General features: G+C 46.8%; 1 protein-coding gene across 1 annotated transcript in view; it reads right to left on the minus strand.

The window, feature by feature from the left end:
• Positions 1–2,336: 2,336 nt before the first annotated feature.
• ZDHHC15 (zinc finger DHHC-type palmitoyltransferase 15) overlaps positions 2,337–12,023 on the minus strand; it is a 58,642-nt gene continuing 48,955 nt past the window's right edge. Inside the window, exons 8-11 of the mRNA XM_051968425.1 lie at positions 9,864–9,996; positions 7,633–7,759; positions 4,555–4,658; positions 2,337–2,515 (exon numbers count right to left, since the gene is read on the minus strand). Coding sequence (XP_051824385.1) covers positions 2,409–2,515; positions 4,555–4,658; positions 7,633–7,759; positions 9,864–9,996 — 471 coding nt within the window. The 3' untranslated portion in view covers positions 2,337–2,408. The remainder of the gene's footprint in view (positions 2,516–4,554; positions 4,659–7,632; positions 7,760–9,863; positions 9,997–12,023) is intronic.

Raw genomic sequence — 12,023 nt, forward strand, 5'->3', positions numbered from 1 at the left:
TCCTGGAGGTGAAGCAGTTGAGCTGGGATTCCAACCCAAGTCTTCTGCCGTCCAATCCAAGCCACGCCGTCCCTCGGTATGATGCAGACACGTGGCCGGGAGCCCTAAGCGGAGGAGACCCGACTCCTTCAAGCCTTGGATGGCAGCAGCCAGCTAAGATCTAGAACTGAGATGGGCCTTCAAGGCCTCTCGTTTTCTAGTTGAACAGCAGGGGCCCAGGGAAGGTCACCCATGTGCAACAGAGCAGAAACAGCATCTGATCTCAGATCTTCTGACTCCAAATCTACCTTTTTTCCCATTTGCCCAAGGTGCCTCTCCTTTTATCCTTTTCACCAGAAAGCTTATTGTTTGTTCGTTTTTGTTCATCCTTAGTTCTTGAAGAGGACCGTAACATCATGGAGACGATGCCGTGATGTGCAAGTGAATCGGCTCGAAGTGAGGGAGGGCTGGGCAATCGGCAGCCTCACTTTCTCCCCCCGGGTCATCTGGGTCCAGTGGCCAGATAGAGATCGAGACAGATCGCCAGAAACCTATGCTGGCAATCACAGTCTCACAGATGTTGACTGCTGGGCCTAATCTTTTGTCTTACAGAGGAAGAAACTGAGGCTGAAGGGTTTGTTTTGTACTTAAGAGATTTCACGAGCTAAGAAAAAAATTCCCCTCCTGAGACGCTGGACAGATTTATGTAAGTAAATTAAAAGCCCCCTTTCTCTCTCCTCGGCTGGAGCTGAGAGCATTCCCAGCCAGCCAGTGGAAGCTCATTTGTTTTTCTATCATGATCCTTGAATGTCTTTCTCTTGCGGCTCATCACAGCTGGCAGACTGAGGTCAGAGCAGGGGAGATTTAAGATGATCACGTTCACCGGCTCTGATTTTGTGTGGTTCGTCGTGTGTGCTGCATAACAAGGTTTGGCCACCATCTTGTTAGTGAAATCACATATAATGAGGGACTTAATAGGCCTCAGGCTTGGTCAGGAAGTGCTAGGGACTCTTTGGAAAAGTTTTTTCCACCACCCTATTATCTGGTAACAGCCAATTTCCATATTCCTTTATTGCCTTTAGCTAGCTAGTTGCCCTGATGTTTTTATTCTACCTTATCTCATTGTGTAGATGTGGCCTATGTTCTATTACCTTCACATGTATTCTGTTAGCTAGCACTAAGAAAGCCTATTGGTTCATGTATAGGCCTCTCTGGTGGCTTAGAACCCAATGGTAAAGGAGGTCATGTGGTGGAAAGGAGTCAGAGGATGTGGCTGCAGATCCTGACGGTGTGACCTTGGACAAATCTCTTTGTCTCCCTGGCCTCAGTTTCCTCCTCTGTAAAATGAGGGAGCTGGACATGATGGGCTCTGAGATCCCTTCCAGCCCTGGATCTGTGATGTTAGGACCTGGAGTTCAGATCTGCTTAATGGCCTAGGGACTGATGAGGGGGCAGAACTGAACCCTAACGCAGATCGCTCTGATAGTGGAGGTTGCAGATTGGACAGCGATCACTGCGGCGTGAGTCCTAGACCAGCTGATGCTGCCTTCACAGAACACCGGGGGCTAGTCACTCAATCTCAGTCTTGGAACCTGAGAACCCAGAATCCTCCCTGTCTGATGAGACTTCCGGATGTTTTAAAGGCGGGTGTCCTTTAGATGTCCTTTTTTTTTGAGGGCCCAGGGCTGATAACGTGGCTCATGGGGCACGGATATTTGTATATCCTTTGTTATCTCCATTAAATGATTCAATGCTCGTGGTGAGTATGCCAAAATAGTTCCTTTCCCCCAGAGCTTGAAAGGACCTCGTTCTATCTAGCACGACAGACTCTTATTCTCCTCACTCTCATTCTAACCCCAGACCGACAAATTCTCACCAGATTGGCCCCACATAAGGGGCGGAAGTCTGACGAAGACACGTGCAAGAAGTGGACTGGTGGATAACAAGGATGATGGCTGTGAGACCAGAGTAAGAAACAACAGATGGGGAGCCTGAGCAGTGTCATGATGGTCAGCAAATACGCAAAGACCCTTCAACATGGTGGGTAAATCCTCTGGTTAGAGAGGAAATGGGGACCTGGGGGTTAAGTGCTGGCCCTGGAGCCAGAGAGGCCGGGGTCAGATCCTACTACTTGTGACACTTTCTAGCTGTGACCTTGGTTGGGCAGATGACTTTAATCGCTCTGAGTCTCAGGAAATTCCTTTAGACTGTGGGTTTTACACGTGTAGCGATCAGCATCAGTGGCGGAAGCGCTCACGTGACAAAAGCCACGAGATTTGCCCCAAACTAAGAAGGCCAATGCTGAGAAGAATGGTGAGGTGCAATGGCGAAGAAAGTGGCCACACTGACATGATGACTTGGTTGCTGCATTCTTTACTTGATACAAGTCCCGGCAGACTTCTGGTCACACGCTTAGATCTAGCGGATGCTCACCTGACCAGGTGCTGGTGGTAAAGCAAAGGCAATACTGAATTCCATCTTTGTTGGACATTTCCAGTGTACATGAACTTGAACTTGGGAATTATCGCTGAAAAGTCTAATGGAGTCGGGGAGAGGAGGGAAGAGGAGGAAGACATTTTGAAAACAGGGTTGCTATGAACCTATGTTTGGTATAAGACAGCTATAGCATTCTCTAGGGCTGTGATGCTAGAATAGTTTTCATCAGGATCAAGGTTATGATCTCGGAGTTGCCTGCTGGAATCAGTTAATCAGCAAGCATTTAATAAGCATCTACTACGTACCAGGTACCTCCCGTAGAGATCACTTCCACATTTTACAGTCCCAGGAACGCCAAAGGCCCTAGGAGTGCTCCATATGCCCGTAGAACCCAGGCACGATTTGAATCCCTTTTTTTGGTTCTAAAATCAATGCTTTTTACCCTCCACTCTGTTGCCTTTCAGTATGATGTGGCTTAACATAATCAGTGTTGTAAATAAGCATCGAGAGCTCTAAGCAGAAGAGACTTGGACCATGGGGAGCTAAGACCTAGAGATACAACAGGCCTTTGAGACCATCTCATCTAATCTCCTCATTTAATGGACAAAGTGGGGCCCCAGAGATGGCGACTTTTGCTCGCTCTAACCTGGGGCAGAGAACTCGGCTTTCCTGAGTGGACCCCCGCCCCACTCCCCAACTTTCTTGAGGGCTCTCGGGATCGCCTGGGGCACAGAAGCTTTGCTGTGATCTGCAGAAAGCCAGACCAAAGACTTAACGATTCCAGAATAGTGCTGGGAAAGGTGTGGTGTGTCAATGAGTTCACTCGGGGCTTCTCTTTGGAAGGAGCGACTGTTTCCCCAACCTAAGTCTTACGGACTACTTGAAATGACTTCGATTCAGTGTGAAAGCAAGACTCTTCCAGCAACTTGGGAAGGGTGACTGTGCCAAGCCATGCTGCTCTTCCCTTGCAAGCGGACCGTTGGTTTTCTCCTTATGCACCTTGGGAGCCTGCTAATATCGTTACTCTGTCAGCGGTGTGGTTAAGAGGCTCTGTCCCTCTCAAATGAAAACCTCCATTAATCTACGGTGAGCCAGTGGCAACGTCATCAGTACAGCCGGCGGCCTCCAGAGCTGCTGCCGAAGGTTATGTCGGCCATGGCTGTGCCAGGATGTTGAATCTTGGGCAAATGATGGTGGCCGGGGGGGGTCTAGAAACCGATTGGGAAGAAACTGGAAGTGGTGAATAAAAACTATTTTTGGGGATCCGCTCAAACCGTAACACAAAGACATGAGGAATAGAGAGAGCTTTCAGAGTCAGGATAAGCGGGGGAAGGATCAGAAAGGAAGACCTATACCTGTGGGACTGGAGGAGTGTGGAAAGAGATGGGAGCATCACAGGATGGTCTTGGGAAATGCTGGCCCTTCGGAAGAGGAAGGAATCAAAGAAGCCAAAGAGAGTAGAAAGTAGCAGAAAGGATGGATGGGTTAAATGCTGCCAAGAAGTCAAGAGGCCCCTGGAGCTGATGATGTGAAGGTCAGCGAAGAGGGAGATTGGAATGGAAGAGATAAGAGAATAGGGTAAGTAAACTGAGGTAAGAGAAAGGACAGTAGATCCCAGGGTTATAGGATTATGGGAAGTTTTTAGAAGAGGAATTGAAGAGTTGAAAATGTTAAGAGTCCAAGGTCTAGCTGCCCAGGAATCTCCCCACAGGATTCCCAACAAGTGGCCATCCAGCCTTCTTTTGAAGCCCTCAGACGGACTTTGGGTTACAGGTCGGCCTCATTGTCATTTGATTTCCATTCAACTTTTGAGATGTTCTGATGTAATATCCTGGGAAAGACAGCTTACCGTTGGCTAAGGTTTAGCTCATTCATCATCCTGACTGATCTGAACTGCACTCATCATCACAAGGCCAGGAAGGACCTCCCAAGCTTCTGTTCTCCTCAGCTAGGCCGTCTCCGATTGCTACACTAACCTGTGTGAGTGGAATAGCCTCGGCCAGATGTATGGGCCCCTTTATGTACACAAGCTCGTCGTGGCAGGACCTTGTGCCAGCTGCAGTCACGAGGTGAGGTTGGGGCTCGGCCTTTTTGGTCAAGCGAACAGCCCCAAGCATATTTCTTTCAGTACTCACTTACCTCGACCATCCTCTTCGTTATCCTCCCAGTGCTCTTCGTTGGCCAGCAGTGGATTCTGGGATTCATTCATGGACCTCATTGGGAAGGAATGTCCATCACCTGGGCTGTATGGAAGACACAGACAATGAGCCCGTGCAGGTAACCATGCTATAGAAATAACTCACTTAGGAAAAGGCTGGAGAATCTAGGCCTATTGGATGGAATTTTGGTAGACCAGGCTGCACATATATAGTGTATATGCTTTTAAATAAACGTAGTGTAATCTCGCTGTTAAACGTCGCAGGGGAAGCCAAATCAACTTTGGCTATTCTGGACCAAAGCTTGGTTTAGAACTGCAGTATTCGGCAGCTAATATGGCAACATGTGCTTGTGGTCAACTAAACATCTGGTGACGACACCCATTCGTAGCCTTTTGTCTTATGGCTTTGATTCCCAATTCTTGAGAAAGGTCAATAAGCAGTGAATGTGTTCAGAGAGAAAACAGCAGCTGTGGCTTGGTGATAGAAAGAAACCGCTGGTCCCGTCGTCTCCCCCAGGCCGCATTTGCCTTCTGAGTCAGCTTGGGCACTGGGAGCCAAACTGGGCTGAGGTGGTCACTGCAATTCAAATTACAAGGCTTCCAAGAGTAATAGGTCGTGCGTGGTGCCCGGGCCTCTCCGAGCACAGCTAAGCTAAAAAGTGTGGGGCCGGCCCTTGCTCTGGAGAAGCTGACTGTTCTCTATGACCGCCCTGCAAAGTGCAAGGAGGGTGACTTGAAACCACTCAGAGTTTGATAAAATGCATACTCCTCTCTAGCCACAGTATGGAAACCTAAAGGTTGACGGCTCTATCCACAGTAACACATGGAGAAAATGAACCTATTGCTTCCCTGCAGGGTTTGTAGGGATAGATGGGCAAGGTCTGTGTTTACTTTGTAGGATTATGACCCAAAAGCTGAATTCCAACTTTTCACCGAGGTGTGGATGGGCAAGACGAAAGTTCTGGCTCTAGGCAGTGCCTCTTCCCTGGCATTATGGAACTGTAGGTCCTTATTTACAGCTAGACGAGCAGGAGCTCTGGTGGCTTTTTAATAGATAAATGCCAGCTGCTTTAACGACTTGATTTGTTAGATAAAAAGACAAACCATGTCTTATGTGGGGAAGGCCACAGAGGAGGGAATGGTGACACTTTTACCAGGGTTATTAGACTACCATGATATATTGCATGCTGTTGCTAATTGAGCTAGACTGTGGCAAACCATTTGAGGAAGTCTTTTTTCTTTTTCTTTTTTTTTTTTTGTGGACAAGATGGAAAGATAGGGACTGGGCAAAGTACAATCGGTTGCCTTTGGAATTGGCCAAATGGTCATTGTTAGGGTTTCTGCTGGAGCTCCCTGGGGGATCTGTGCTTGTCCTTGGATTGATTGGTGATTTAGATCAAGGCACAAAGATGACACAAAGCCGGGAGGGATCACTAATACTTCAGCTGACAGTTAAGATCCAAAAAGGTCTTGACTCATTTATTGAATCAGATTTCAGAATGGGAAAACCAGGACAAATACAAAAGCTTTCATCAACTTTTCAAGTATAAAGTCAGGGAAGTGCAATTTGCCAAGCGGGCCATCTGCAAAAGTCTGGGATCAGTATATGTCAACAGTGTGGATCCCATGCACGTTTCCCACCTAATTTTTCATTTGTCTCTTTACAAACTTTATCTCCTGTCCTTGTGCCTTTGTGCTAAGAGCTTCCAGAAGAGGAAGTCTTCTCCAATCCACTCCCCGCCAAGAAGACCCATCCCCCCTTGGAGATACCTCTGACTGCTAAGAAGTCTGTCCTATTGAGTTTGAAGCTGCCTCTCTTCACTTGTGCCCTCTGGAGCCAAGTCAAACAAAGCTGCCGGTGGACACCTCTGCACGAGCCCTCCTGCGTGTGACCTTGTCTGATCCCTGTAGGGATTAATGCTCCCTTCCTTTTGAAATTACTTTGTTATCTGTATCCATATTCATATTGACTTGTGTCCACATCATGTCCCCCTTACAGAGTCTAAGCTCCTTGAGGAAAGGGATGCTCCTTGATTTTTTAAAAAAATTTTGAGTTCCAAATTCTCTCCCTGCAGTTTCTCTTCACCGAGAAGGCAATCTATGATCCTTGTGGCCCACCCACATGGAGTCACTCTTCATAATCCCCACACTTGGCACGGTGCTCGGCACAGGGTAAGTGTCGAATGTATGTAAGCTGAATTTAGTTGAATAGGGCAGCCGAGAAAGCTAACATATTCCTTAGACTGCAAGAAAAGAGATGTAGGGCCTAGGACCAGGGAGGCGCAGACCCCAGCTGCAGCCTTTTGTTCAGGAGGACTTAAGTCGGAGAATGTCTAGAGGAGAGCGATCAAGACAGTGAACGGCTTTGTGATTGCATCATCCGGGTATCAGTGGGAGAGCTTGATCTTAAGGAACTTTAGCCTAGATTTAGAGAGACATAACTGCTTTCAAATAGCTGAAGATGTATCATGTGCAACAGGGACTCACATTGGTAAGCTGTGCAGTGACAGCCTTGTCCTACCTGGCTCCAGAGGCTGAGCTCTGGGTGAAGCTTTAGGCCCGGTGATGGTCAGAGGTATTCCAAAGGGAAATAGGCTTTTTTGGCTGGGGAGAGGAGGCAGGGGCAGGCGGGATGACCGCTCGGCAGATACACTGTGTAAGGGACTCCTCTTCCAGTACTGCTTAGACTCAATGGCCTCAGAGATTTGTTTCCTGATCCGCCTTAGCTGATCTTTGTAAACGCCATGTCGTCTAGTTATATCTCCTTGTGGTGATGTGGCTGGGGAGCTTGAGGAAAAGTGAGACAAGCTATTCCTCAGCTGGGGACCATTAGTTTTCTGCTGCTCTCTGGGGATGACTATTACTGACTGTAGAGGCCCAAACCAACCTCTGACCCCATCTAATGCTTCCGCTTTTTGATTTATTTACTTTTGATTTTTAAACTAGCAGAAGCAACTGGAACACGGTAAGGAACAATGTGCCAGTGGAATCGGACCTGGGAGCCAATTGAAACGTGCTGGTGTCTCCAGAGTCTCTCCCTTGGCTTGTGGTTGACTTACCTGGACCCGATGGGGAGTAACCACAGCTTCTTGTTCTCACCAAACACTTGCTGGAAGTTTTTGATGAATCCAAGGTTGAACCCATTTTTGTCCGGGCCACTGAGAAACACCGGAGCAGAGAAGGCCTCTAGGGTGGGTAGAGTGGGGGAAACAGAGAAAAGAACAAAGGACGATGCATTATGGGATGCCCCCAGATCCTCCACGCAAAATCAGGGATTTAAGAGATCCTTTGGAATACAACTATCCCAAGGCACCTTCTTGTTCTCTTAGTGCCGACCTCATCCTTAATTAGCACGAGACAATTTAGTAAATGAAAGAGTGCCTATTCCATCCAAAGTTAGACAGAAGTCAATTCTGTGCACTGTAATCACATGCCAGCAGAAGAAGGTAGAGGCTAGTGTGGGGATGACAGCAGGCGTTCCAGACCTGGGTTCAAGTTTTGCCTGATATTTCTTAGCTTGGGTAAGCATGAGCAAGTCACTTCACCTTGATGGGAAAGCCTCACTTCCCTGCCCTGTACACTTAAGAGTACCTGCCACACTGGGTGGCGGGAAGAAAAATCGTTTTCCCAAGCATTGGGATCGTTATCAGTACGAAAATCTCAGCAGCCTGCCGAGGCCCAACGCGCCTCTCTGCACTAGAAGTAAAGAAGGAAAAACACATTTCAGACCATTTTCTCGTCATCCAAGAGGTAACAGGCAAACGGTGTCTATCTTTACAGATGCTGCAGAACTGATAACATTCCACAAGGTGGTAATAATGTAGCTTTCACTTCTGAAAAACCTGGGATGCTGTTTGGAACCAAAAATGTCAGGGCTAGGGGAGGGACCTTAGAAAATCCAACATTGCAGCGCTAAGGGTTCTTGTGACAAAGAAACCAGGTGATCAGATTGGGAAAGAAGTTTAAAACGTAGATGATCCAAGTGAGAAGGGCCTTCTGAATGTTAGAGCTCAAAAGGACTTAAGAGATCAAGTCCATTCCCTTAGTTTTACAGAGATGGCAACTGGGGCTCAGGGAGGGGAAGTGATTCGGCCAAAGTCAAAACTAGGATCTGCACTCAGAGTTTTGGGTTTCATATCCTTCTACTGGTCTACGTTGCTCCCTTGGGTTTCTGGGTAGCCTTACGTATCATTTTGTGTCGCTAATTCTGTATGTGTTTTGTCTCCCCAAAATGCCACAAAATCGGGCGTCCTGAGGACAGTAGGCTCAGAGCCCCCCGTAGTCTTTCTTTCTCCATCCCCCACTGCATCTAAACAGCTTCTGATTTTTCTTGGCATCATCTTTCATTTCCACCGCCACAGGCTGAGGTGAGGTCCAAATCAACTCCAGACCTGGCTGGTTCCTGCCCTCCTCTGATCTAACCTGCCTAAGCTTGGGATGTGTATTTCTTGCTCCATTTAAGGGCTTCCCCGCTGCCTACTGGATTGAGTCCCGTTTCTGGATTGCCATTTGGCATCTTCCATAATTTGGCCTTCACCCTTCCTAAATCCTTGGTTCCAGCTAAAGGGCCTATCCATTGCCTTCCTCCACCTTCCTGAGATATCTTTCCAATCCTTCGCCCTCTCTCAATTCTACCCCATCTGGCAAGAAGTTGGAGCTGCAGCTCAATTCCTCCTGAGACAGCCCTCTACACACCTCTCCTGGAACTTTTGCAACCTGGCTTGTTATAATGTGTCTTGCTGCATTGAACTGGGTTTCCTTATTATTTTGCTGTTAGCTTTTTATGGATGTACACCTTGCCTTGCAACCTGACTGTAGACTCCCTGAAGGTGGGGATTCTGTTTTGGACGCTTTCATATCTCCTCATGGTATCGCTAGCCTGGAAATGCTCCCTCCAAACATCTTTTGCCCCTTTCTTCCCGTGCTCAGCGAGCGTGTACGGCACTGTCCGTTGGCTTTTGGACAGTAACTCTGGGGGCCGATACCCTATATGAGCTATAAACAGCAACCTTTCGAGTCAGGGCCATTTGTGAGCAGCTTTTCTCTCGTGGATTTCACTCACTAAAGCTGCCCTCAGTCTGCCTGAGCGGCAAAGTGGAGTGATGACACGGCAAGTGCATGGCACCGTTATCTTGGGTTTCTTGGAAAGTCTGGTGGACTACTGGCATACTCTAACTGAGGTGGTAGTTCCCCCAGTGGCCACACTTACCCAAGGTCGTTAGAGTATGCCAGTGGTCCCAAGTTTTGGACAAGAGGGGAGGGCGGTCATTCCCCCAGCAGCCACACTTACCCAAGGTCGTTTTGTTTCTGCTCAGAAGCCAGCAATGGTACCCAAAGAGAATCATCAGGCTGACAAAAAACATGCAAGCCACAAAGAGGAGGAAGAGGACGTGGAACTTGGAGCGCGTATTCGGAAGATCACCCTGTGAGCAAAACACACGAGGAAGAAGAAAAAGATGAAACAGCTGAGAATCAGCTTCATTCTTCTCAGGACTTGCTCATGCTATCATCTTCCCCCCAGATCCTTCTGCAGATCGCCAAATCCCTATGACCAAGGAGTCCCAGCCTCTGTGTGAAGGGGCTGGGAGGAGGAAACCACAGCTCTATCAGTCCTAAATGGTTCAATGTCAGCTTGGCAGGAAATCTCTCACGGAGTCCCTCCTCTACATTTTCTTCACCCCAGTCATCAGGGATCCCTTCTCAGCAAATCGCACAGACCGTGCTTTCTATCTTCACATAAGCAATGACTTGAATTTTGTTATCAGTTATTTCTGTTTATATTATTTCCCCCAAATGGAGAGGAAGCTAGCACTCTTTGCTCTCCTGTCTTTTGCTACCTTGCTGCACAAGAAAAATCAGATCAAAAAGGGTAAAGGTCTCTCATTTTTTCCTCTGTCTCCTCTTTCACCGTTTCCTCTCTTTTCTCTTTCACTACCCCCTCCTCTTTCCTCTGTCTTAGGTCTCCTCTCACTTTTTCCTTTTAAAAATTTTTTCTCTCTGTCCCCCATGACTCCTCTCCCCTTTCTTTCTTCTTTCACTCTTCTCCTGTCACTACTTTTTCCTATGCCTTCTCTCATCTGTCTTCTATCTACCACTTGTCTTTCTCCCGTCTCTTTATTCTCTTTTCCCTTTTTACTCTGCTCTCTATCTCCCCCTATTTCACTACTCTGTTCTCTGTCTCTCTCCCCTCTCTTTTCTCTTGTCTATTTTACTCTTCTATTTCTCTCTCTCTCTCATCTCTTTTCTGTCCCCCCTCTCCCTCCTCTCTTTCCAATTTTAAAGCTTTTTATTTTCAAATCATGTGTAGAGATAATTTTTGAACATTGATCCTTGCATAACCTTGTGTTTCAGATTTTCCCTCCTTCCCCCCCACCCCTGGATGGCAAGCAATCCAATATCGGTTATACATGTTAAAACAGGTTAAATCCAATATGTAGAAACATATTTGTACAATTAATTGTCTTGCTGCACGAGAAAAATCAGATCAAAAAAGGTAAATATTTCTCCCCTCTATTTTGCTTCTTTCCTGCCCATGCTCTCACTTTTTTATCTTTCTCTTCTTTGTCCCTTCTCTTTTTTCTCTATTTCAATTCTCTCCTCCCCTCCTTTTGTGTTTCCTCTTTCATATGATCCAACCCATTTTCCGACTCTTTTGTTCTCCCTCCTCTTTCACTTCTTGCTCTTTAGTCACTAGCTTTTCTTTTCTTTTTTTTTTTTAAATAACTTTTTATTGACAGAACCCATGCCAGGGTAATTTTTTACAGCATTATCCCTTGCACTCACTTCTGTTCCGATTTTTCCCCTCCCTCCACCCCCTCCCCTACATGGCAAGCAGTCCTTTGCATGTTGAATAGGTTACAGTATATCCTAGATACAATATATGTGCGCAGAACTGAACAGTTTTCTTGTTGCACAGGGAGAATTGGATTCAGAAGGTAAAAATAACCCAGGAAGAAAAACAAAAATGCAAGCAGTTTCCATTCATTTCCCAGTGTTCTTTCTTTGGGTGTAGCTGCTTCTGTCCATCCTTGATCAATTGAAACTGAATTAGCTCTCTTTATCTTAGAGATCCACTTCCAGTCACTAGCTTTTATTACATCTTCTCTCTTTTGTCTTTCCGCCCTTTCTGAGCCCCACCCATTTTTCCCTCTCTTCTGATCCCCTTGCTCTCCCAACATTGCCTTCTATCTTCTTTCTTTGTCCATCGTCCTCTTTCCCTTTTAATTCTTCTTTAGTCACTAGTCTTTGCTATATCTTCTCTCCCACTTCTATCTATTGTCTTTCCTTCCTTTCATATTCCTCTCCCGTTTCTATACTTCTTTCTATCCTCACTTTGTCCCCCTCCTCTCACATCTTGCTCTCCTTTTGTCACTACGGTTTCCTATAGCTTCTCTCCTCCTTCTATCTCTTTTATGCCCCCTAAAGTTTTGCCCTCTCTTCTGTCCCACCT

This window comes from Antechinus flavipes, chromosome X, assembly GCF_016432865.1.
Source record: "Antechinus flavipes isolate AdamAnt ecotype Samford, QLD, Australia chromosome X, AdamAnt_v2, whole genome shotgun sequence".
NCBI lineage: Eukaryota > Metazoa > Chordata > Mammalia > Dasyuromorphia > Dasyuridae > Antechinus > Antechinus flavipes.